The following is a 25,172-nucleotide window of genomic DNA, read 5'->3' as shown; positions in this document are numbered from 1 at the left end:
TGTTCACATCTCCTTCGTGACCCCGTTTTTTTTTCACAAAATTATGAACTGTCTGTTCGGTCATTGACGTGTCTGTTGTCTTACTATAGTCATGGCGATTGTCATACTACACATATGTTGAAGAATATGACCCATGTGGTAAGACTATACAGTAGAGTCTCGATAGTTCGAGTTTCCAATAATCCGAGCCTCTTTTTTTTTAAAAAAAAAAAAAGTTGCAACGATCTACTTTTTTTTTACTGAAACGATAAATAATGAAAACATCATTGCAAAAGATAGTTAGGGAGATAGGGAGAGTACAGCTCAGTGAGAAAGCAGACAACAATTCAATCAACACTGACGATTAGCTCGCTTCCCTGTAGCACGAACATCTGTGGTCAGTATGGCACGAAATACCCCGACTACTGCCGGCTGCTACCGATCAAAACTGGGGAGTTCATACGCTGCTGTAGTTCCCAGTACCTGTACTGTACAGTGTTGTGTGTCGTTTTGTTTGTTGACTGTGTGTTCCGTTGTACACCTTACAAAGATGAGTGCTGTAACAAAAAAGGGGAAATTTGTGCCTTTGCATCTAAAATTAGAAGCAATAAGGCGACTTGACAAAGGAGAAACAATTAAAAAAAACTTGCTCTCTAATATGGTGTCGGTGAAGTTACTGTTGGTGACGCGAAGAAACCGACTTAAATTGGAACAGTTTTCTTCACAGAAATGCTCACACGAATCTCTCTGTCGAAGAAGTATAAAGAAGTCAGACTTCGAAAAAACAAGTGAGGCATTGTTCATGTGGTTTACCCAACAGAGACTGAAGGGTGCTCCGATTTCTGGCCCAATCTTGCAAGAAAAGGCTTTGTTTTTCAGAAACCAGCTGCAGGAAGGAGATGACAATTTCGCCGCTAGTGTGGGCTGGCTCGACAAGTGGAAGAAGAGGTATGGAGTGCATCAACTAGACGTATGTGGAGAAAAACTCTCTGGTGACGCTCAGGCCATTTCAAAATTTACCGTCGGCTTTAAAAAAATCATAACTGACGAAAATTTGTCTAATGAACAAATAACTGTGGCGAAACTGGGCTAAATTTTAAAATGTTACCAGCGAGACAACTTGCTTCTTGTGAAGGAAAAAGTGCTCCTGGGCACAAAAAAAGTAAAGAGCAGCTCACAGTTATGGCAATTTCAAATGCAACTGGAAACCACAAACTAAAACTAGTTACATCAGAATAATGCCTGGATGAATCAGGAAATCTTCAAGAACTGGTTTCTCAACTCATTTGTACCTGACTGCAACAATTTTTAGAAAGGGGACTGCTATGCAAAGCAATTTTGCTCATGGATAATGCGTCCTCACATCCAAGTGCAGGAGAACTGCAGTGCGAAAGTATCCGTGCCTTGTTTTTCCCACCAAACGTTACCCGTCTCATTCAGCCCAAGGATCAGGGCGTTCTGGAATGCCTACACAAAAAAAAAAGTATCGACGGCGAATGCTACAGTCAATCCTGCATTCCGAAGACAACGCAAGCATTGTAGGAGCTTTGAAGAAAGTGACTTTGAAGGACGTCGTGTACTGGATTAGGGAATCTTGGAGCGAAATAAAGTCAGACACAATTTCAAAGTCATGGAGGAAAATTCTACAGGAAAGTATACCAGACACAGAAACTGAAGATTTAGCAGATGAGGACGATCAACCATTTGTAATTTAATCAGAAGATTGCCACGGTGTGAAGAGGCAGAAGAGGTGGAAGTAGGCGATTGGTTAAATTCGGACGAACAGTTGGAAGTGACAGACTCTTCTATAATTGACATGGTTAACATTCCATCGCAGTGTGAGAGTGATGAGGACGACGAGGCAGAGGCTGCACCGATGATGAGTCACACCGATGGCTACGCTGCTCTCGAGGCCGCCGTATGCTACGTGGAACAACAGCGTGAGGCGACACCAGCTGACCTACTGCTCCTGAGACGGTGGCGTGACATTGCCGCGAGGAAACGTTGCAGCTTCGCCAAACATGACGCACTTCACTATTACTTGTCTAAATAGATAATTATTGTTATTCTGCCGATGCAAATGCATGTGTAAAAACTTTTATTTTAATAAAGTTCATATTTTGACCTTTATTACTTACATTACGATAATATTTCTTTTTCCCATTTAAATTTCGATATTCCGAGTTTTCGATAGTTCGAGGTGGTTCCCGTCCAGTTCACCTCGAACTATCGAGACTCTACTGTATTACCGTCGCAAGTAAAAGTAATGAAAACTAAGAGCAGGCGAGATGCCGCATAGGCCTTTCACAGAAACGAAAACAACAAATAAACGGATGTAAACTATGTTACAATAAAGGAATTAAAGAGTCAACTTCCAAAAGGGAACGCAAGCGTTATAACAAGTGGTACTTGGGTGGAACAAGTAGCAGGTATGTACGTCTGGAGGCTCATCGCCTTGCAAAACGGGATCCCAGTGCCGAATACTAGTGAAAACACACAAGATCTCGGAATCAACTTTTATCATAGGACCCTCTCCTACACCTCGCTGTTGCAAAAAGAACGTTAGACCACGACACTGACACAAAACTGAATACAGTGAACAGACACGTCAATGGCCGGACGGACAGCTCATAATTTTGTGAAAAAGAAGTTGGGGCGCGATGGAGATTCGAAAAACACCATTACATGACCGCGACGCTTTCACCAGCTACTAACATCTGATCAATGGCGTTGCCGCATATCGCATCTGGGCGACAAGATGATCTGTGTGCTGACAGATGTTGTCGTTCTGGCTGGTGGGGGTCGTGATTGGCTGTCCCGGTGTTTGTCTGTTGGGAGTTGTGGTTATTCGCGGTCGCAGTCGGCTTGTGTGCTCTTCCGCATGATAACATAATCAGTCTCGCTGGCTGTGTGTCCAGCCACTCCGTATCTCTCTGCTTGTCCCACCCTGTAGCACCGTTTGTGTCCCGCAGCCCGTGTGTTAACATGCTCCACTGACGCCAGCGTAATCGCTGCGACGTGAAGCCACCAGAGCGTGACGCGGCTTCTGCCGTCGCCCTTCAACACGGAATGGACTCCGTCGGTATGTGCACTGTTTTCCTGTCTCATTTTTAGCTTTTTATGAGGACCTCCGTACAAGCTTAGATGATACTGCACACACTGTTCAACCTTCCTATCGGGATTTGGCTCCCATAAACAACTTTAAGCGAGCGACAGGGTCGTGTTAGTTGTGGCAGGTTCATTCATACATCTACTTCTGTAGCCCGCAAGACACCTTATTGTACGAAGAGGAGGGTACTTGGAGTACCAACATCTTTTTCTCTTCTTTCCTGTTCAGTTCACGAATCGTGCACCTGAAGGCGACTGTTAGTAAGTCTTCTTATGAGCTCGACTTTCTTTTATTTTCCCGACATAGTCATTTTACGAGATCTATGAAGCAGGAAGTAGTACGTTGCTCGACTCTTCTTAGAACATTCACACACGGAATAATTAAAGTGCAGCCACTCACGGAGGTCCAGTGTGGGCTTTAATTATCCTACGGCAACGAAACTTGGTAGATGTGCTAATGCCTTAATGCAGAACCTATTTACGCTGGAAAACAAATTATTTCCAATTTTGGTCACTAGGCGCAAATCTGGCGCTGTACACTGTGACGAAATGACATGCACGTTGTCATTTTACAAGCCATAGCGTTAGCCAGTATGACTATCGAGAAGAGAGACCTTGCGCTGTTAGTGAAACTGTTTTGTGTGAACGGCAGCAATTATAGTGCTTCATTCAGAGGGCATCGCTTACTGAAAGGTCTGAAGAGAAGCTCGAGGTTATTAAATGGTTTAAAGAAGATAATGAAATTCGTAAACGCAAGTGAACTCGGTGTGGCACTCCTCATCTGTGGAGTAATGAGAACTACCAAATTTCGGTCACTGTTGAAAAGCGTGTTGTACACGAAGAGCCATTACAGTCGCCAATGTGACTGTGTGACGTGGATTCACAACTATCTTTATTCTCGGTCCGTTCTTCTTTGAAGAGAATATACCCAGAGGTCCGGTCAGGTTTACCGTGACGCCTGTACGTTATCGAGACCTCCTTGTACAGCATGTGATTCCTGCTTTGGAATAGCACAACTGGTGGAAACCACTGCTTTCATGCAACACGTGTCAACACTTCATTTCACTAGCCGAGTGAAAGGTCTGCTTAATGCAACCTCCCACGAATGTGTTACCTCCAGAGGTTTTGGAGATGCATGGCCTACAAGATCACCTAATCTCATTCCATGTGAGTTTTCCTTTGAGTGTACTTAAAATAACATGTTTACCAGGGTCTCTACCTGATCTGAAGACCAGTATACGGGAACACGTTGCCCAGATTCCACCGGAACCGCTGCGAGCAACTGTTAATCACGTAGTTTTACGAATGCAGCATTTCGTCGTCACTGGTGCTCACATTGAACAAATCTTGAAAGCAGCAGTCAATAATTATATCGACGTTGTGCCTCTCGTGACCTCTTACCGAGCGAGGTGGCGCAGTGGTTAGCACACCTGACTCGAATTTGGAAGGACGACGGTTCAAACCCGCGTCCGGCCATCCTGATTTAGGTTTTCCGTGATTTCCCTAAATCGCATCAGGTAAATGCCGGGCCGGTTCCTGTGAAAGGGCGCGGCCGACTTCCTTCCGATGGGACCGATGACGTCGCTGTCTGGTCGCCTCCCCTCAAACAAACCAACTAACTAACTAACTAACTAACTTGACCTCTTCTGTCCACGTCCCATTTATAATCCACTGCGTATGGAAACATTTCTGTACATCTTTCTTGCACTCACAGCGCCAGATTTGCAACTGGTGGCCAAAACTGGAATTAATTTTCCAGCGTAAATAGGTTTTCGCATTAACGCATTAGCATATGTACCAAGATTCGCTGTCATACGACAGTTACAGCCCACGCTAGACTTTTGTAAGTAGCTGCACTTTAATTATAGCCACCCGATATTTTATGAGCTATCTATTCCTACAATTAAGTAAATGTTTTACAACGAATCTGTAGCATCTGCGTCTCTTCCTCTCGTTTCACATTAGGTCACTCCGGAATGATACTCAAATATTTCGCAGTTGTTACGATTTCCAGTGACTGATCACCGAATGGACTGTTACACTTGTGTGAAAAATGGTACATTTACTTATGGTCAGTCGCCAGTCCCTGCATCAAGCATTGATCTTCCGGCCGTCTCCCCTGATTTTCCTCAAAGTTTAAGTTGCGACTGTTCCATTTAAATCATGATCTACGAACAGCTTCTTATGTTATCCACCAGATTATTTATATATGCCATGAACAGTAATTACAATGGGACGCATATCTGGGCTACGCCCTAACTTAAATCTTAGGATTTCACCTCGATTAAAAACAACGTGTTAAATTCTATAGTGAAGAGCGGAGACAACGTAATTTTCTGCTAGAAGTGTTCTGACCATCACACAGGCCTACATACGTGGCGCACGGAAAGAGGGGCTATTTACATGCCGGATTTCATCTTAAAGTATTGTATCAAATAAGTAGCATTTTATGATAGGTAAAAACGTTTATTCTGAGATTCTTCTGTGTTATACTCACAGCGGCTCCAAGGGAAAAGGTGTAGAATACCCTATTTTCTAAGGTGAAGTTGTCTCCAACACAGGCTGGTTTGAACGCAAAAGTACTTTTATGAGCTTTGTGGCGTAGGAGACTGTATACCCTTACACTTCTCCGACCTCTGAATAGCCACTTATGGTGAGGCCTGCAGTTTAACTTGGACTGCGAACCAGGGTGCAAATTTTTATTTCCCACATACAAACTCCTTTGCCTGGGGTAAAAAGACTTATTCGCATAGGCGTAATTAATGATAATATGGGTCATGCATGTATGATTCGGCAACTGGAGCCTCCTGAAGAACATGTCTTCCTTAAACCTAATGTTTCCCCAGTAGTTAAGATTACGAACTGCCAGTAAGCCGTCTCCTGCGATGGTAGTGCAGATGATTAACAGATGTAGGATCATGGTTTAAGGGTTTTTTGGTGCTTTTCCTTTTCATTTATAGATTTTCTACTAACTGCATCATTAATTTCACTAATTATTAAAAGGGTCTCAGTTATAAATCTTGAAGTGTTAACAACAATTCTACACAACTGTCTGTAGTTCCGTGAAAATGCGACCCGAACTGGATTACAGGTGGCGGGTTTCGAAATTGTAAACAGTAATAAATAACATAAAGAAATGTCCATAACGTTTCCGCAGCAGTTGGTGATGCCAGAAACATTGTCTGCAGAAATGCTGCACACTTTCAACTAAGTCATCCTGCTCCAAACCCGAGAAAGATACAAAAAACCAACAGTTCCCTCGGAGCTCTCCCAAATCCTGTTCTTGACAATGTGTGAAATTTTCACGAGATCTTATTGTTAAATATCCCCGTGGTGCTTCAAAATAGGGATGTTGATAAAATATCGATATTTGTTCCAAAATGTGTATATGTATTATCCCCCCCTCCCCCGTTATATCGAAACTAAAATGGAATACCGAATGCCGATACTTTTATTTCATGTTATATTTTTTCACAATTTTCGGTACATATCTAAAGCTGTTCTTTTTAAATTGTAACAGAACATAATTTTACATTTACTGTATATGTACTTTCTAATTTTTGAGCTTTCAACACGTCTAATTTTTCTCTTTGTCTCTGTGAAGCAAGCATATGTGGCAAAAAATATGTCCGATTTCATTGGGCGGATGCAATCATCGAAGGTCCATGATATTTCGGCGTACAACAGTTCTGCCGTCATCAGGCGGTACTGATGGAATTCCATCAGTACCATCATGGCGGAACGATTGTTCCCCGAATTATCGTGGACCTTCGACAATTGCATCCGGCAGTACACCCGAGAACCTTGGAAGGATCATGTAAGCCGGGAAAGCTTCAGATCGCATACATGCCTGTAGTGATTCTCAATACATGTAGATCGTCGACGATGTATTTTGTCAATAAAGACGCCAGTCACCTTAAGTGCAGATAAGATTATTTCACTGCTTATATTTTCTGTCGTAACTGCATTTATATCCAAATTTATTGATGATTAGTTTCAAACGCAACGTATATTATCAAACCGTCACCTATCGTCAAAAAGAATTTCATTAAAGTGAAAACACAAAACAAAACCACGAAAACATCTTGCACGATTGCTGCACACGTTTCTGAGTATTAATCATGTGAACAGTCGCGATGTAATTTAATATGGCCGTTATCAAGTCCATGTATATATATATAGCTTTACGGGCTGCTCCGCATTCAGCCCTCTACCTACAGATCATGGTCAATCGCGTGTTTTCACTGAGTATCCATGCGCACTATCGTCACAGTACAGCGATATCGTGTCTCCGCTAAGGTTTGATAAAACGAAATGTATTAAAGTGAACTGTTCTGAAGCGTTCTTTTAAATTTCACCGCGATGAGTCACCTGAATAAGACTTATCTAGATTTGTAATTACCAGAGTGAACCTCATTGTAATTTTGTACACACATAATGCTTGTTGTTGTTGTGGTCCTCAGCCCAGAGACTGGTTTGATGCAGCTCTCCTGTGCAAGCTTCATCTCCCAGTACTACTGCAACCTACATCTTTCTGAATCTGCTTAGTGTATTCATCTCTTGGTCTCCCTCTACGATTTTTACCCTCTACTTCGACTGTAGGTGAACACTGAGTTTGAAACTACTTCCCATTAAACACAACTACGACAGAAAATAAAAACTGTGAAGTCGATACTACTTAGAAATCCTTACGTCAACGTCGAATTGGAAGACCATAAATAGAAAATTATTTCATTTCCTGCCTTCTCTACTACTACTTCCACTTCCCAAGTGCGGCTAATTCTCCAGTCAGAGACTGAGTTTTACGCTGCATTTCACATTGTTTAGAAGCAGCTACTAGGGCCGCACCTTTAGCCTCCCACATACAGCGATAGTCATTTGCGCTTGTTTTCGGAGTGCTATGCGTAAGCTGATTTTTGCGCTGTCTGACGAAAACAGTGACTTAACAAAATCATAAAAGCAAGACATGGACAAGAGGGATCATATCTTTTACTTCTGTAAGAGACAAGCGACTTTATTGCACCACGTATTTCTTGTTAACCCCAAACCACAAAAAAATTCTAGCATAGAGTTGGGTATAGAAGAAAGGTGGGTTAAAAACAGCGAAACAAACTCTACTGGGTTACCTGAATAAAGGATTTTTACTAATGGTGTAAGTAGACAATTAAGTTGTATGCTTTAGATGTCAAAGAGCATTTGTTGATAATGTCTCATCTCTACCTGGCAATGTTTTACGGGGTTGGTTAGGGAATCGTGCTTAGCGATTGACTGTTTGATATCACAATAACAAAGAAAAATATTCGTTCCTCAGCACTATTAAACACCGTTAGGTGACATTTCTTTCATCTCACTTAGAAAGTTAAGATTAAAATCAATTTATCAAGCAACGAACTCGTTAAAGTGTTACTTCTGGTTGTGTTGTACAGGTACATGCATCATCACAGAAATTTGCCGCTTGTGATAATAGGAAGATGGTAACATTTTCCTTTACGCCTTTCTTGTCGTGCAACTGCAGGCATTGGGACTGGGTCGTTTTGAGGAGGAGACCAGACAGCGAGGTCATCAGTCTCACTGGATTAGGGAAGGATGGGGAAGGAAGTCGGCCGTGCCCTTTGAAAGGAATCATCCCAGCATTTTCCTGGAGTGATTTCGGAAAAACCTAAATCAGAATGGCAGGACGAGGGATTGAATCGTCGTCCTCCCGAATGAGAGTCCAGTGTGCTAACCACTGCGCCACCTCGCTCGGTGCTCGAAGAGGAATTCGGTGTTCCAGTTCTACTTCGAAGCTTTAGGTACCACTGTGATTAGAATGGTGACAGCATTTGATTGTGTTACTCTTAGTTTGCACACTATCGGATTTTGGAAATGTGTATGAGGTTCCTCAAGAAATGCATGAAACAATAAGCAGAATCACAATAGGCACATTTGGCGAGATCATCTGGACAAGCACCATAATCACTTTTTTTGGGTTGCAAAATGAAATGCCACTTGAATCACATTCTTTATTTTAGCAACATGAGTGCGAGTATACTACCCAGCCACTTGCCAGGAATATTGAAGCATAGCTGATACATTGGTGCAGACAGTTGATCATGAGTAATAAAATGTACTTTCATTACGAAAATTGTATTTCCTAACTTAGTGTCGATGTCTGCAGTGAGTCCTTATAGTGTCTGTTATCCTTCATGCGCATATTTTATGTTGCCGGAAGAAATATAGCTCCATAGGCTGTACGTATTTTGTTGTTTTTGGCGGAATTACCATACATTGTCTTTACCAGCAAATGAATCACTTACTATTGTTGACCTTTTGCTCAATGCAGGAATCACAAAGTAGTATATACGTCTTGTTATTTGTGACACTGCCATTAACAACATTCACGAGAAAGCGTTTTAAATAGTCTTTTGACGTTTTCTCAAATTTATGTTTGCTGGAAGATTGTGTACAAACAGTTCTTTTTACTTTCGGGCCGACAGTTTTTTCCCTGAAGACAAGTATTCATTTTTCTTGTTAGGTGTCCAATCACTGAAAGTCCAACTTCTATTTTATAACTATGCGTTGTATTGTATGCAGACCGGATCGAGGCAACTATTGATTTTTCCCCTTTTCTAGGTAGTGTCCTAAATGCAGTGTGGCTGTATCTGGAAAGTTGCATTTTTCTGTTTTACGTCTTCGACAAAACTGAGGCCAGATTGGCGAGTATTTTAGCCTTTCTGTACATCTCTGGCTGTCATGAAAGCAGTGATGTGTCTACGGCACGTTTTGTATTCTTTCTTGAAACGTTCTATGAAAGCCACAGAACATTTAGACTTTGTGTGGCCAGTTTATCTTGCTTTTTGCATCGTCCAAAATTTCAGCTGCCATCAATGGACACGTTTTTCTTCATTCGTTCCTATGCCAAATTGGGACAGAATGTGTTGTTTTATCTCCAGTTCTTTGACGGCTTGTTTCCTCCACATAATCAGACATTACTTTGATGTTCGATGTGATTTTTGTAGAAGGATGTCTCTTCAATAACGAGCTGTAGGTCGCCACTTTACTTAGAGGTGTATGGTAATAGCTATAAATATGTTGAAGACGTTCTTCCGAAAATTTTCCTGAAATACTAACAGTACTGGATTCCTTTGCTGATGAGGGTTCATAGTCACCAAAATTTTTAGCTTCTCTTTGAGGAGTACTGTTTCCGCCACTCCCACTAGCACTACAATTTTGACACTATTATCGCGTTATCGTCTAAAATTATGTTTGCTTCATCCACAATCCTATCCGATGCAACTTCATTTGAGCAGTCAAATATTCATATTTCTGAATTATCAGATCCACAGAAACATTGCGAAAGTTTCATCATTCTGTCCTACACCGTCTTTCATTTGATGACGCCTTCTTAACTTGAATACCCCAATAAGTAAAACGTTCCGAACATAAATGGAACAGTTTTGTAGTATCGGCATGGTCACGCCAGAACTTAATGTTGACCTTCATTTCGAAAGTTTGTTTTACGTAAGTTTCGTACATTTCCCGTTTAATTTCCGTTGATGGGATGTTCCATGCATACAGAAAAATAGTTTTACACGGTACGGTCGCTTTAGTTCTGATGGTTTTTTAAAACCTTGACGGTACTCATATATAACTCATCGCTAAATGTAAAGGACGCAGATTGTTAGTCAAACTAAAGAAACCCATTATGCAGGGCCGCATTTGGCTACAGATGTCCGGATATTACCGGCCGGTCTAACTCTGTTTACCGGCGAACTTGGGTGAGATGAGCTTCCTTAGTGCAGTTGTAATCTGAGATTTAATGGCAGTGGCCGCACTGTGAAATATTTCACAACAAAAAACTTGCATTGGCGCTCTTATCATTCGGGCATTAACTACGGAGGAAGAATGCGCATCTTTTTGTGGCTGTTGGAATACTGACAGCATTTCCTATCCATTTCGTACCCTGCCGAGGTGAGACAGCCGTAACAAACTGGACTCCCATTCGGGATAACGGCTGTTCTAATTTTCGACCGGCATTTGGGTTTTTATTATTTCCCTAAATCACTTAACGGGACTGCTGCGATGGTTCCTTCGGAAGGCCAGAGCCAATTTGCTTCCCCAGCTGTCTCCAGTCAGAGCTTGTGTTAAGTCTCTGATGGCCTCTCGTCGACTGGACGATAAACCCTAATTACGACTGTCGCAGTTTGAATAATAAATAAATGTTCTAACAATGATGTTTCCAAGTTGACACGCCAGACGACTACCAGGTACCCACGCACCACTCCACTGCTGCCCCGTCCAGGCTGGTGAACTGTCAGCTTCCTGACACTAAAAACTCAGTTCCACCACCCGCCGTAGTGGCCATCTATCCCCGCCGTTACAAAATAAATCACTTTTTACCGTGTTTATTTGACTGTAATCACTTAATTTTCGCAACAGTTTATTGTTTTGACTCCTCATTAATCATTGCACGCGAAAATGCACTGCAAGTGTAGAAAAAAGGCCAAACGCTAGATGATAATACGACGTGACTCGACTTGTAAAAGATGTTTCAGTATGTTCGTGTAATATCCTCTGAATATCACCGATCTTCGGTTGAAACAAAGAAATGTGAAACTGAAATGATAGTGTCAGTCAAGTAAATGCATATAAATATTTATTGGGTATTAACTTCAATCAGTCCTTTAAGATATTATAATATTGAATTTGTAATGAATGAAATTCACGTACCTCATATTGCCAGGAACACGATATCAAAAGTATCTAATCTATGTTTCCAGAATGAGATTTTCACTCTGCAGCGGAGAGCTTCTGTAAAGTTTGGAAGGTAGGAGACGAGGTACTGGCAGAAGTAAAGCTGTGAGGACGGGGCGTGAATCGTGCTTGGGTAGCTCAGTTGGTAGAGCACTTGCCCGCGAAAGGCAAAGGTACCGAGTTCGAGTCTCGGTCCGGCACACAGTTTTAATCTGCCAGGAAGTTTCTTATCTACTCTATGTTAATTAAGAGAGGTCAAAGATTAAAAACAGGAAACTCCTGCTGTGCAAGGTGTCCGCAAAGAAACAATTCTCAACACCCCACAGCTTCTCAGGAAGTTACTTCGTGAATTATCAAGCTGCCCGCATCTCGTGGTCGTGCGGTAGCGTTCTCGCTTCCCACGCCCGGGTTCCCGGGTTCGATTCCCGGCGGGGTCAGGGATTTTCTCTGCCTCGTGATGGCTGGGTGTTGTGTGCTGTCCTTAGGTTAGTTAGGTTTAAGTAGTTCTAAGTTCTAGGGGACTGATGACCATAGATTTTAAGTCCCATAGTGCTCAGAGCCATTTGAACCATTTTTTTTGAATTATCAAGCTATTACAGAAAAGCTATTACAGAAAACCAGGTCAATTCCCTACAATAGTTCCTGACAGTTTTGACAGATTTTTAAGTTCGTAATGGTGAAAAATATTTATTTCATATTATTACAATTTAACAAATTTCGGTTTTTTTCCTTGACTTGGACCGTGAAGCCTTGCTTCTTGCCAAATTTCACGATTCTAGGTCAACGGGAAGTTCTCTTTGGTTTTTGAAGAGTAAAGAGTGAGTTTGCTAGTATTGAAACAAGTGACACAAATCGCCGTATCGTTTGATTGCACTGAAGTAGAAGCTTAAATTTTTTTGCTCCACGAGGGACTTACAGACATTAGTGACGTGAATCTGAACTCAACACGACTACCCAATCCTGAGAAAAAGAGTTCTTGACAGTCGGACAGCAGACAGACGTAGACGGACAACAAAGTGATCCCATAAGGCCGGCCGAAGTGGCCGTGCGGTTAAAGGCGCTGCAGTCTGGAACCGCAAGACCGCTACGGTCGCAGGTTCGAATCCTGCCTCAGGCATGGATGTTTGTGATGTCCTTAGGTTAGTTAGGTTTAACTAGTTCTAAGTTCTAGGGGACCAATAACCTCAGCAGTTGAGTCCCATAGTGCTCAGAGCCATTTTTTTGATCCCATAAGAGTTCCCTTTCACCGATTGAGGAACCCCCCCAAACAAAAAGCGCCATCTGTTGGTTCTTTGGTACACTACGCCGTGATGATTACAGATCCGAGTTACGAAGATTAGCAGATGATTTTAGATAAAACTTCAAATTACTTTGTTTTTCCATGATCCGATTTTGATTGTATAAAACCTATACGTTCCCACAAGCTACGCTCAAGTTACCCGTGAAAAGCCGTGAAAACTAGTTCAATAGTTTTGGAGACTAGTCTGCACAGATACAGACACGGTAATTTTACAGTTTTGTTATTAATATAGATACAGATAATGCTTTGAGTACTTTCTTCGGATCTTCATCAGTGCAAGCAGTTGTTTTCTACAGTCCCTCGCCTTTTAAATGCTTTTCCGTAGTAAACGTCCAGTCATTGTAGTTGGTCATATCAGCCGACTTTTCAAAATTAAATAGTGGCTGTCCACCCAAAGTCATCTTGAACACATTTAGCTACTTCAGCTCACAGATTTTGAATTTTTCTGTACAGAAACATGATACGAACACAAGCGCAGTATGGTAACTCACGAGAAAATGCGACAGTTAATGCCACGCGGGTATTAGAGATCTTGACTTACAGTTTCTGAACAAACGATCCTTTATAGACGAAGAACCTCTGCACATCTCTTCATGAGCTAATAGCCTATTGAATAAGGACTCCGACCAATCCTTTCAGAGATCATGAAACTGACTTACTTGTTAGTAATGAATGAATTCACACAGAGCATATTATCAGTAGCACAGACTTTCAATCCTATCTACCATATGATAATTGAAAGACAAATAAAACAAGAAAAACAATGATCTACTGTTATACACACTGTCATCAAAAAATAAAATAGTTGTTAAATGGTTCAAATGGCTCTGAGCACTATGGGACTCAACTTCTGAGGTCATTAGTCCCCTAGAACTTAGAACTAGTTAAACCTAACTAACCTAAGGACATCACAAACATCCATGCCCGAGGCAGGATTCGAACCTGCGACCGTAGCGGTCTTGCGGTTCCAGACTGCAGCGCCTTTAACCGCTCGGCCACTTCGGCCGGCAAAATAGTTGTTAAACAAAATGTTAGTTGTTACTGTTGGTATACTTGTTAACAGTAACTGAGTATAAATCACAGAAACTGTAGATGTAGGTATGTGTCGTGCAGTGAAAAATCACAGCTATATCTGTCATTTGGTATTATTACTTCTTAATTTGACTGGCACAGCAAATAATCGTATCCATTGCTAACCATGGTGACGGCTACTCGGGTATTCCGCAATGTTCTCTTCGCGAAATTGTGGAGGAAATGGCTTGTAGTAACTGGCTCACCTGTGTTTCTTGTAGTGGTCAGCCAGTGATATTTCCTTGTCTTTCTTTTAGCTCCTTTGTCGCTTTACTTGTGTTTTAATCTAATGTAAAGCTACTTTTACTCTTTCTACGTTCGTGTGAGGTGGGATCGAGTGCATGGGTATGTAACAATTCTAGAGATTTTATCCACATTCGCTTGTTTTAATGTGCGTAAAGGCGCTGATAACCTCGCCGTTGAGCGTCCATAAACTCCAAACACTCAACACACACGAAATCGGCTTGCCGTATTGTCTTCCTCCTCCTTTCGGATAACAAGTCAAATGTGTAGCTGTGTCATCTGGATGACCGTGATGATATTGGAATGACTTGAAGAAACTTTAGTACTACGTGCAAAAAAAAAAAAAACATACAATGGCACTGAAAAGTGAATGTACTCACTCCTATGTATACGACTTCCAATAAAAGAAAATCACAACAACACGGCAATCTTATGCCATAACAAGAAAAGAGAGGGAATGCTCACTATCCAGCAAGAATATTTCATACAGAAGGCCATAAATAAAGTAAAAAAAAAACATACTCAGTGAGCAAAAGAGCAATTACAGATCAATAATATTCAAACCAATTCACTGTTTATCGTAAAAATATAAGAAGTAAAAATGGAAAAATTCCCATGATCCCACAGTCAGCCCTAAAGTATTTGAGCACGAACATGTGCAGTTTGCTACACAATAGGTTACGTGCAGTGACATGTTTTAATGTAACCTGTTAATTGGAAGAAACCTGTACTATATGCATTTAGTACAAGGGGCAGACGAATTAAAACGAGATGGATGGAAAGAAAGTAAGTAAACTATTTATTATTTCAAAAATAATTGCCGTAACTGTTGATATGAGGTCTATTAGAAAAGTATCAGACTTTTTCTTTTTGCGAACACCCGATGTATTTGAATGTAGACCACTTGCATGAGCCGACCATGAACCTTCGTGCACGTGCGTGAATATTGTCCCTCTTGTCGATAGCGTCAGTTGCTGCCAAGCAGCAGTTGAGTGAGGTATTGTGTAGTGCTCGCATCGATTTTTCATTGCAAGGGAAATGACGGAACGACCAGAGTAACGCTACTGCATCAAATTTTGCCAGAAACTGGGCGACAGCCTGGCGGAAACCTTTCAGAAGGTTCAGATGGCTTTCGGTGACGATGCTCCGTACATCACACGAATTAAGGAGTGGCAGAACCAGTAAAGACGACTCCACATCGGTGGAGTGGAGCCACACACTGGTCGGTCATCAACATGCCGAAATGACCAGGTCATTGCCAAAGTGAATGTTGTGGTGATGCGGGAACTTCGTGTGACTATCAGATTCCACTGTAACCGAAGATTTGGCCATGAAGCGAGTATCAGCAAAAGTCGTGCCAAAGCTGCTGATGGTGGAACAGACCCAAATTCGTGTTGAAGTCTCACAGGACATGCTGACTCCACAAACAGTGGCCCCGACTTCGTGAACACCATAATCACTGCTGACAAGTCCTGGCTGCACGGGTACGACCCGAAAACCAAGTCTCAGTCGTCACAGTGGAAGCATTCCTCTTCCCCAAGACCAAAGAAGGCCTGCCAAGTGCGCAGCAACGTCAAAGTGATGCCGACTGATTTGACTCCCACGGTGTGGTACACCACAAATACCACAAGTACGCACCACAATGTCAGTCAGTCACCAAAGATACTACAGAGATGTCCTCCGTCGCCTAGCTGATGGTGTGCGGCGCAAGAGACCGGACTTGCGGCCGACAGGAAATTGGCGCCTTATCACGACAATGTTCCAGCACATTCCTCGCACTTGATTGAGATTTTTCTGGAGAAAAAACCAGATTCCTCTGCTTCAACAGGCTCCTTACTCTCCTGACATGACCCATGCGACTTCCGGCTGCTCCCCAAACTCAAGAGGCCAATAAAAGGAACGCGATTTCAGACAAGAAAGGATATTATGGCAGCAACGACAGCTGAGCTAAACTCCATTCCGAAAGAGGCTTTTCCTACGTACTTCCAACAATGGCGGCACCGTTGGGAGAAGTTGAGGAGTCCCAAGGAAATTATTATGAGGGTGATAGGTTTCCAACGCTCCAGCTTACCCAGGTTTTTTTCCCTGCCAAAGATGGGATGCTTCTCGAATAGACCTCGTACATTTATCGGACTGAGAGACAAGGCGGTCAATAGCCTCGTGAGAACATTTTTGTGGTCGCCTAGGGAATAATGATTGTACCCAGGTGTTCACCTCTTCATCTGTAGCAAATCTATGGTTACGAATGTCTTTCTTCACGGCTCCAAAAGTATGAAAATTGCGTGGGGAGAGATCGGAATTCTACAGGGTGGTCCATTGATCGTGACCAGGCCAAATATCTCACAAAATAAGCGTCAAAAGAAAAATCTACAAAGAACGAAACTTTTCTAGCTTGAAGGGGGAAACTAGATGGCGCTATGGTTGGCCCGCTAGATGGCGCTGCCATAGGTCAAACGGATATCAACTGCGTTTTTTTTTTTTTTTTAGTAGGAACCCCCATTTTTATTACATATTTGTGTAGTACGTAAAGAAAGATGAATGTTTTAGTTGGTCCACTTTTTTCGCTTTGTGATAGATGGCGGTGTAATAGTCACAAACATATGGCTCACAATTTGGGCATTTTCATCACAATAGCCATACTTCAACACGATATCGACCTTTTCCGCAATTTGCAAACGGTCCATTTTGACACGGGTGATGTATCACGAAGCAAATACCGTCTGCACTGGCGGAATGTTACGTGATACAACGTACCTATACGTTTGTGACTATTACAGCACCATCTATCACAAAGCGAAAAAAGTGGTCCAACTAAAACATTCATATTTCTTTACGCACTACACGAATATGTAATAAAAATGGGGGTTCCTATTAAAAAAAAACCGCAGTCGATATCCATTTGACCTATGGCAGCGCCATCTAGCGGGCCAACCATAGCGCCATCTGGTTTCCCCCTTAAAGCTAGACGAATTTCGTTCTTTGTAGTTTTTTCGTTTGATGCTTATTTCGTTAGATATTTGGCCCAGTCACTATCAATGAACCAAACTGTATGAAGGCCTCCCAGCGAAACTTCTGGAGGTTAGTCGAAACAACCTTGATAACTTGAGGGCGGACATTGTCCTGCCTGAGAATGATTCTGTTCGTCAACATTCCTGGGTGTTGGGATTTCATAGTGAGCTTCAGTTCTTGCAAAGTGTCCATATACTTATGAGCATCAGTACTGGCATCGTGCTCCGGAAAGTCAATGAACAGTGGGCTCTTGGAGTCAGAGAAAAAGGAAAAGGTCATAAAGACTCTACCGGAGTTTCTGTGCACGGCTTTGGTGAAGGAATTTCGGAAGGCTGTGTGTAGTAACTCTGCGTTAGTAGGACTGTCATAGATAGTATTTCCCTTGCCATCGCGCAGAGAAGGCATTGATTACGTCTAGCAGCTAGCATACTGCTCATACGACCATAATCTCTTTGGATTTTCAGCTAGTTTTCGAGGCAAAGTTTCGTTGTGGGGAACTATTATAAGCACCTCGCAATGAAGTCCGGGCTGAATTTCGAGCTTCTGTAGAAATCGCCAATTATGGGGATTTTGCGTTCAAATTTGGGATGCTTTTTCTCGATGTTTTCGCAGTGATGTTCCGACCTGTTTTGTGTACCATTGGGGATCAGCGCCTTCGTTTGTTACATTATTCCCTCGAGGCTTCGTCTTGACCGCCTCCCGCACTCTCGTCAGCAGATTTCGGCAATATGCTCCTGATGACGGTTTGCCTCTTATGAGCATAATCTGTTAGCACCACTCCACGAGCGTCTGAGATGGCGTGCCACTTCGGTTTTCTTCATTCGGCATGAATGGTTGAGGTGTTGTTCCCAACGCAGTTTTGATTTGGGTCCTTTCGTGCCATGTCAGGTGCTCCAACCCAGTGTGTATCAAGCCCTAGGATATACCGAAAAATTCGGCTATCCGTCGTAGTTTTGTGGATGTCATGCGTTGAAATCATCTTGCAGAGTGAACCGACATCGACACGGACGCTAGCAATTAATATGGTACTGGTTTCGGGAAATTATCGAATGAAAATAAGTCGTATTACAGAAGACACTGGAACTTATAATTTTTGTGTGTTAAGATGGGCAGCTGCTGATTCTTTACTGACAATTGTTTTACAATTGTTCGGCCTTGGAATTATGAATGGGAGAGAATGAGTTTTAAGTGTACCAGGTAATTAATAGTCATAACTGCACTATCAACACCTTTTCTTTAAAATCAAGCATCGTACGGATCTAGTTTCCAAAGAAAATTAGAAATATTGTATTGTAACAATGGAAATGCAATGGAAAGCTCTAAGTGTCATAGTTCAATACTCAGCAAAGATAGTAAAAGGTTATTCTGCTTTTGAAAAACTGTATGTTGTCATTATTTATCACGTACTGCATCATTTTAATCAAATCTTCATATTCTTTTCTTCACAGATGTGGCTTGTAACATCCGGGGCAGATAGTTGCATTTTCTTCAAGTTCTGTAGTCGTACATCTTTACTCGTCCGCAGCTCGTGGTCGTGCGGTAGCGTTCTCGCTTCCCGAGTCCGGGTTCCCGGGTCCGATTCCCGGCGGGTCAGAGATTTTCTCTGCCACGTGATGACTGGGTGTTGTGTGATGTCCTTAGGTTAGTTAGGTTTAAGTAGTTCTAAGTTCTAGGGGACTGATGACCATAGCTGTCAATTCCCATAGTGCTCAGAGCCATTTGAACTATCTTTTCTCAGAACAGGATACCTTCTCAGGACTCCTAATTTTAACTACATGAGCCTTATATTCGTCAAACCGTAGCCACCGTACTTCGCGTATGTTTGGATTTCCTGTGTTTATATTACAATGTGCTGCATTCTTGAAATCTAAGAAGTCAGATGCCTAAATGTTATTGACGATAGATGGCTTTATTTTATCTTGATTGCTATATAATTTCCTGTACAATTTCCGGAACAATACATTTAATAACTCAAGAATAAACATTCCGTCCAGTTATGACGTAGGTTAGCGATCAGTAATGTGTCTTGCCTCCTGTGCTGGACGAGCTTTTGCAGGAATACATTTATTGCTAGAAATTATGTATTCATTCCCTACATTTTTCAGCTTTTTCCTCGTTGATGCCTTTAATTCGTTGTTTCTTTCCACTGTTACAATCCTCTGCTGCCACTGCAATTTTATGCGTCCCTGAGGACAAAGCGCGAGAAACATAGCCTTTCAAAAGTTGATAGCAGTGGCTATTAAAACGTAGACAATCTGTTAATTACATGGCACTACATTTTCATTCGTGGCAGTCTGAGCCTTTTTTGGATGTTAGTGAGTTTGATACCCAGATCCCATTTCACATAAACTTCAAAATTCCTTGTTATGGCACATCGTCTTATTTCAGTTCTTCAATTTATATTGTCGGAAAGCTGTGAATAACACCGAAAATTAGTGAACCGGATTCATCAATTTTTCTTCTATTGACCTTTTACATGATTATCCTCTCATTCAAAATATCGAAAGGACTTTAAACCGGTTAGTATCTACCGGAATTGAGGAAGAAGGGTGCCCCTGTTCATAATACTTTTCACTGTCCACCACAAGGTGTAGAGAAGGGTATTTGAGGTCTTGTTGATTGAAGAGCCTTGGGAAGTTTTCAACCAGTCATCAGGCGAGCTGGTTGTGGGGCAGAATTTTTGATAAGGGACTGTCAGTGTCGGCATTTGTCTTAAAATGAAGAAAACGTCCCAAAATCCGTGGTTGGATCTAGGGTTCGAAACTATTTTTAATTGCTTTTTGGGGCAATATGTCCCAGACAAATATAACGATACCTTGTGTGTGTCGGTGTATCTGTGTCTGTCTGCAGTAAACAGTAAATTCGATCAGTTCCTCGACATAATGCAGTTTAGATAAAGCTTACGAAGAATGCCTTTGAGAAATCTGGAAGCTTCCATAAGGATAAACAAATATGTCTGACAGTGATGCAGAAGAATGGAATCGACGACCATATTGTACAAGAACAGTGGTTCGTTGTTCAGTTTCTGCGCCACGTGAACAACTTGGACACATGTTAATGACAGAATAATTGAGCACGAAAGTTTTAACTACAACGTTTTTAGAACAAAAAATATAAATAGCAAATGACTGGCGAAAAGTTTCTTGAACAGCCACGGATGAGCGTATAATGTCACGTGCATTTGTACTGAGTTTGTGTCTTGCTCACGTGAACATCTTTACAAACAGGAGGGTGAACAAGAGTTATCAGTGAACAACATAGCTAAGTACTAATCTGTTTGCAATAATCTCTATAATAGTAGTTAGGAAAGGTAAAACCAACCAAGAGCAAGTTAAAAATAACGCCTGAGAAACCCATGAGTAAGTGATTAGTCATTGTTGTTACGCTTTCGAAAATTCAAAGGTCTGCATTGTGTTAAAGTTGTGTATTCAGACCCAAACTTATCTATTTTCTTTAGAAGACACATTTACTTGGTGATTACTGACTGGCTAAGAACAACATGCGTAAGTCGCTGGAGTGACGCAACATCACTTGCGTGGATGTGTACAGCTTATCCCTTGTATATAATCAGCTGGTCCTATGTTCGCCACGTACCTTGTATGTTACTTATAAAAGAATAACAAGAGGATGCCGGTCTTCATGGCATCTCATCACACTGATGCTTTATGGATGCCCTTCTTAGTTGAATTGCAAGAATCAGTAAGTTCCAATCGGTCGCGAAATACAAACTACAATGAAAATCAGAAATGTTGTCTTTGCAACAATTAGCTACACCTTCCACCAGTTTCTCTACATAGATGCCTCTCCGACTTAGACGTTTGTTTAGCGTTGTACAAATTTTCCATTACCCTCGTCATGTCGTCATGAAAGGCAGCCGCCTGTGCTTTTCGCTAATTTTCTACGCTAGTCTGCACCTCGTTGTCTGTGCCAAAAATTTTCATAGCCAGCGGTTCGTGTGAGCAGATTTGAAGAGCAGAGGGAGCCACGTCCGTTCTGTATCACTTCCTGTCGAAAACGTTGCAGCAGCGTCTTCGTTGCCCCTGCAGTGTGCGGCTGAGAATTGTCATGAAGAAGGAAATCTATGACAGTTACTTTGTGTGGGGTTGCATGAAATCAGCCGATATCTCTCTGTGGGCACCCATAGTTGATGGGGGCCTCTATTTTCTAGGAATTTTTGCGTGCTCACTGTGCGCTAAGAACTGAAAAGTGAAACGTGACACGATCGACGGACATACTATAGCTACTGCCCAACATCTCTGTGCAAAGCTTCATCGGATTTTCACTGTGGTTTCCCCTTCGCGAAAGATTGTAACTTACCCACTTCCTCGTATATTCGACGTGCTTGTATTTCATTTGGGTGAAGGCAGATTTTGTCAGTTAAATTAACCGTATTCAACTGTCGTCTGTCAGAGTTAACTTATCTATCGATGCTCTAGACCTATTGTCAATATTGCATCGAGTTTTGTGGTTGTTTATTTTTTTTCTTTTGGACTTGTCTCCGTGTTCACATATTTCAATGATTTCTTCTTTATATAGCCATGGATAATAGTTCGTAACTGTAGATAAAATTTGTCTTTTAGAAGACATCAGTTCATGGTTCCTGCGCTAAAGAACATATTCTTTTACAGCTGATTTTACTTCTTTCCGTTGTGAGATATTCTAACTGAGAGCTGGAAAGCATGTAGGCCTAATATTACTGTTAATTTCACGGTCGTCACCAGCCCAAGTTCTTCCTAAAGTTAAAAAAAAACTCAACTGGAAAATGTTGAATATCAATTTAAAAAAAAAGTGAATGAACTACGCAATTTAGCAAGAAGAACTATTTAGGAATGCATAAGTTAGCCACTTCACGGCCGTTAAGGAGAATCTCAAAACCAATTAATTTTTTAATGAATCAGGGCGTCAAATATTGATTTTAAAATAAATTTAAGAGTAAGGTACTAAATTAACGTGCGATAAATAGCGTACAGGAGGCAAAATGTTATCATTTATAAGATAATTTTTATTCATTGATGAACAGTAAATTGAGGGATGACTAAAAGTACCTGGTGCCTGATCAGCAAATTAAATTACTGTGTCATGCATGAGTGAGATCTCGTAAGACGACCTAATTTGGAATGAACAAAAAAAAAACACAAAGGAACAGGGAAATCATACACTCTTTCGTTCACACTGGATCCATCCAACAGAAAAATGAAATCACACGCGTACGAAGATTCAATTACACTCACATTCTCACTAGAGATATGTTCGCTAGAGCAATCTCTTCATATCTGTGATGGACCCTGCACACCACGTGGTTCCAAAGGAACAAAGTAAGTTACGATCAACGTAACTATCGAACATAATCATTAGCTAATACTGGAAACTCGTAGCACAAACTGACTGAAAACATGACGCTTCAGTTAAGCTGAAGAACTTAAATATTTCAACGAAATTTCACTTACGCAAAGTGCGACTCTACATTCATCCTATCTCCGTCCTACCTTAGGAGCTACCTCCGAAATTACCAAGAACCAAATGAAGAGTGACCGTTCTCCACTGAGCTTCTCGCGATTACCGGTGCAACGCAAGCCACCAGAGAGGTTTGCATCCTGCACCAACCTGACAGACAAACCAACCTTACACTGGGCTCGCATTCAGGATGACGACGGTTCAATCCCGCGTCCGGCCATCCTGATTTAGGTTTTCCGTGATTTCCCTAAATCTCTCCAGGCAAATGCCGTGATGGTTCCTCTGAAAGGGTACGGCCGACTTCCTTCCCCGTCATTCCCTACTCCGATGAGACCGATGACCTCGCTGTTTGGTCTCTTCCCCCAAACAACCCAACCCAACCCCAACCCAAACCAACCTTGGACCAGAAGGGATAAACTTCTCTGCCCGGGTACCGGGATCCTGTGTTGGTCATCCTGTGTTCCCCTTCACATGTAGAGGTATTCTTTCGATGTAGAAAGTTGAGAACAGTTAATTAATTATGAGTTTATGTGAAAGAAAAAATCGCCTATTTCACCGCAAAAGAAAACTTCAGTTCAAATATCCACATCTATACTGAAAAGGTGCAAGTATGATTACGTATCTGAAAGCAAAAAGCTTAGTCCCTACTTTTGACCCACATGAGAATGTCGCTGAATAATGACACAGACTTGCAAGTCTCCAAAAACCGCTACAAATAAGAAGTTTAATAATACGTTAAACTAAAATATTTCCCTGAAATTTGTTTTCTACGTTTTCAATGACTTTGCTTTCTTAATCGTTCGAAAAGGACAGGGTTCTTTCGTACTAGCACCGCCCATTTGCACACAAAGTACTTACCACAAACATAGCAGTTAATCACGCACACAGGAAAAATACATTCGAAATGACTGCCATAATTTAAAACGAACGTGCAAAAACTGAAACAGAATTAATAAACACAATCATGGCTTACTTATAAAACATTCCAAAAATTGTACCCAAACCATGGCAACTTACCTACACACACACTCTCTCTCTCTCTCTCTCTCTCTCTCTCTCTCTCTCTCTGTCGTCCTTACCTAGTATCGCCGACAGTGCCAGACAACAGGACGTTGTTCAGAGGTCCCACTTTGAAAGCGTGATGGCTGGAAACTAAGAGTTTCTAGGTCAGCATCCCAAGTTGGCTAAACCAGGCTACAGACTTCCGTCACCGGCGCTAGTGTTTACAAGGCCACTGATAATAATGAAACCAGTACTGGCGCTAAGAAGAAAAATAAAGCGGAGAATGGCATTGCTTCCCATGCTGTCCTTGATGTTCTTTATGTTTCCGCAGGTGATATTTCGAATTTTTTCCTTATAAAGGATGATAAATTCAGTCATGGTACTGGATGGCTTACCGTGGCTGTTGTTCGTTGTGGACGTATTGAGAGTATTCGTGGCCTTAGAAGTTGAAATGAAATGATCGCATGGCATTGTTGGCCAGGAGGCCTCATGTGGGGAAGCTCGGCCGCCGTATTGCAAGTCCTTTTTAGTTGACGCCACTTCGGCGACTTGCAAGTCAATAATGAAATGATTATGAAGAACACACAACACCCAGTCACATCGCCGGGAATCGAACCCGGGGCCCCGTGCGCGGGAAGCGAGAACGCTACCGCAAGACCACGAGGTGCTGACGCCTTAGAAGTTTAACAACAATGACGTAATTACTTACCGTACTCTCTGTATACATAAATTATTTGTCGGACGGGGTGCGCAGCAATCTGCAGTTGTTTGCTGATGATGCTGTGGTGTACGTTAAGGTGTCGAAGTTGATTGACTTTAGAAAGATACAAGATGAGTTAGACAAAATTTCTAGTTGGTGTGATGAACGGCAGCTCCTATAAATGTGTGGAAAGTGCAAGTTAATGAGGCTGAGCAGGAAATACAAACCCATATTTTTCAGATACAGATTTGGTAGTGTCTTGCTTGACACAGTCACGTCGTTTAAATATCTGGGCGTAACGTTGCAACGTGATACGAAATGGAACGGGCATGTGAGGATTGTGCTAGGAAAGACTAATGGCCGACTTCGGTTTATTGGGAGAATTCTAGGAAAGTGTGGTTTATCTGTAAAGGAGACAGAGTTATAGGATGCTAGTGCGACCTATTCTTGAGTACTGCTCGAGTGTTTGGGACCCGTATCAGGTCGCATTTAAAGGAAGATATCGAAGCAATTCAGAGGTGGGGTGCTAGATTTATTACAGGTAGACTCGAACAATACGTAAATGTTACAGAG

General features: G+C 41.9%; 1 protein-coding gene across 2 annotated transcripts in view; it reads left to right on the top strand.

Moving 5' to 3' along the window:
• Positions 1-25,172, top strand: part of LOC124795246 (b(0,+)-type amino acid transporter 1-like) — a 410,036-nt gene that overhangs the window by 243,234 nt on the left and 141,630 nt on the right. The window contains exon 1 of one of the 2 annotated variants that reach the window (XM_047259181.1): positions 2,961-3,061. The exons of the other annotated variant lie outside the window; for it this stretch is intronic. Coding sequence (XP_047115137.1) covers positions 3,049-3,061 — 13 coding nt within the window. The 5' untranslated portion in view covers positions 2,961-3,048. Of the gene's footprint in view, positions 1-2,960; positions 3,062-25,172 lie in introns of those variants that run through there. 2 annotated transcript variants of the gene reach the window in all.

The sequence above is a fragment of the Schistocerca piceifrons genome, chromosome 4, assembly GCF_021461385.2.
Source record: "Schistocerca piceifrons isolate TAMUIC-IGC-003096 chromosome 4, iqSchPice1.1, whole genome shotgun sequence".
NCBI lineage: Eukaryota > Metazoa > Arthropoda > Insecta > Orthoptera > Acrididae > Schistocerca > Schistocerca piceifrons.
Note: the sequence above shows the minus strand (reverse complement) of the source record. Positions and strands in the feature narration are given on the sequence as shown.